Source organism: Lolium perenne, chromosome 1, assembly GCF_019359855.2.
Source record: "Lolium perenne isolate Kyuss_39 chromosome 1, Kyuss_2.0, whole genome shotgun sequence".
NCBI classification, from domain to species: Eukaryota; Viridiplantae; Streptophyta; class Magnoliopsida; order Poales; family Poaceae; genus Lolium; species Lolium perenne.
The window spans coordinates 167,344,902-167,347,294 of NC_067244.2; the positions used below are offsets into that span (position 1 = coordinate 167,344,902).

The 2,393-nt window shown below is 58.5% G+C and overlaps 1 protein-coding gene across 1 annotated transcript; it reads right to left on the bottom strand.

Moving 5' to 3' along the window:
- Positions 1–1,042, bottom strand: LOC127311897 (uncharacterized protein At5g39865). Its single transcript, XM_051342382.2, has one exon. The coding sequence runs from the start codon at positions 820–822 to the stop codon at positions 118–120; it is 705 nt and encodes a 234-aa protein (XP_051198342.1). The 5' UTR covers positions 823–1,042; the 3' UTR covers positions 1–117.
- Positions 1,043–2,393: the final 1,351 nt, after the last annotated feature.

Below are 2,393 nucleotides of genomic sequence, written 5' to 3' on the forward strand. Positions count from 1 at the left end.
TTTGTCGAACAAATCCTTGGATTTCAAAATGAGGCACATTTGCATATCGAGATAAGCCAGCATTTCCATTTCCGCGCGCAAGTATCTATGGTCGCCTCCGAGATGTGAGGGCGAGCGTCAACCGCCGGAGCAGCATGCAGTACACCGGACGAGGCCGTTCTCGTTGCACGCCGTGCAGACGCGGAATCCCCCGGTCTTCTCGCTGAACCGGCGATGGCTGCCGCCGCAGGCGCCGCACGGGGAGAAGCGCGAGCCGCCGCAGGACGCGCACGGCGTGGGTGGCAGCAGCGGCGCCCCGGCCACGACGCGCCGGAGCTCCCCGCTCTCGTGCAGGGCGCGCACGTCGTCCGCGTCGCCGACGAGGCGGCCGGCGACGAAGAGCTGCGGCAGCGCCGGCCGGTCCCGCCGCATCAGCGCGCGGAGCTCGCCGAGGAACGCCGCGTCCATGGACACGTCCCGCTCGTCGACGCCGACGCGGAGGCCGCGCAGGATGGCTCGGACGTCGCGGCAGGCCTCGAACGTGGGCCGCACGGCGCGGAGGGAGGTGAAGTAGAGCACGACGCGCCGCTCGCCCGCTACCGACGCCGCGGCGGCATCCGACGCCGCCGCGAACGACTTGCACGCCCGCAGCTTGTTCGACGACCGCACGCGGTGGAGGACGATCTTGCCCGAGCCGCCGGCGCCCGCGGGCGGCGCGTCGTCGTCGAGGACGGCGACGATGCCATTGTGGTCCTTGGACGATGAAGTGACGGATGAGGAGAAGGACGTTGACTGCGTGAGCCGCCCGGGTGCTGGCTTCCGGCTGGTCCACGGCGACCACATTGCGGTGGTCGACGGCGACGGTGACGGCAGCGGCGGGCGTTTCTCGGCTTCGCCTTGCGAGGTCAGGAGGAGGTGGAGGAGAGAGCGCGGCGGAGAGGAAGTCTGGCTGGGTCGTGTGTGCCCGATCGTGCGCGCGCGCGCGAGCTGGCTATGGACCTATGGTACGTAGGTAGTTTGCTGCCCTGCCATTGTCTTGCTAAATTTAACCATGCCTGTAACCGTCTCTAGTGTTTGTGTGGCGTCCATTTGCTCCGAGTTCGTTTTCTTTGATCTCTTCTCGCTCGCTTTACTCTTCTTAATTTGGATACTGAAATGAAATGGAGATGGAAGATGCCAGGTGGGTCTCGGTGGGCTGGGCCAGGCGTAGCTGGGCTGCTTCCAGTGGGCAAGGGAGGTGGCCCCGGGAACTGGTTGGGGTGGCGGCGCGTGTCCGGCAACATCCCGACGGGGGCTTCATAAGCACGGGCTAGGTGGGTTTGTGCTTGGCCGGACCAGGTGGGCCTGGTGTTTCCCTTGTCGGCATGTCTGGACTGGTACCGTCGTGCCGGTTCCCTCCTGCGCATCCAATACCTTGTTGTTCCTCGGTTTCGGGATCCTCCTTGGTCCTGCTGGCCTCGGTTCGTTGGCCGCGGTAAGACGGCGGTGGTGTCTCTATGGCCGTGGTAGCGCACGTTGGTGAGCGGTGTGGCTGGTGGAGCACGATGGAGCGTCCGGGGCGGGGATGTGGGGGTCGGGAGAAATCTGTGTTGGTCTGTCCGACACCGATGCGGTGACGCCTGCGAGCGCCACCATTCATTCCTAAAGGGCGTTGGGTAAAACCTTCCTCCCCTATCCCTACGTGTACCGGCGAAAACCCCAGGATCAGTCCAGATAGCAGCGTTATCATCGTCGCACCTTTTGTTGAAGGTATTGCTTGGTACGCGGTGCATTAGAGTGCTAGGAGTGTGGTGGGAATTCTCCAGAGGGTGCATCGGCTACAGGACATCTTCATTTTCGTCGATCCGATCTTTTCAACCTTATTTCTCTTTTCTTTCTTTTGTATTTTCTTTTGAGCGTGTTTGCCAAGCTGTTGTACCATTTGGTTGCTATATTAATATATATGAGCAAAGCCTATTTCAAAGAGAAGATGGCAAGTGGTGTGCCGAGTGTATTTTTACTTCCTAGGTATGTACAATGCAATGTACTTAGTGGGGTGCTCACGAAAATAAACCACAGTTTTCAAGCACGAGTGCTGATTTGAGATGTCTAGTTAGGCATCTTTCTCTAGTGTGTAAATAAGCACCGGTACTTAAAATAAAAATCAATTTATTTTTCTAAGCATCCACCTATAAATATCTTGCATTGTACATGCCTTTAGGGAGGCACGGCTTTGAACCAGGGTCGACTGCGGGAGAGATGGACGCCGGTGCTCGAGATCAGAGACAACTCACACAAGCATGTGAAAGAAAGGATGCCTGCACTGGCGAGGAGAAAACGGGTCTTTTCTTCGGAGCTGACTAGAGTATGGTTGTGTTTAAATCCAAGACTAATGTAGCCATTAGTCCCGATTCAAACGGCTAAAACGTTGTAAA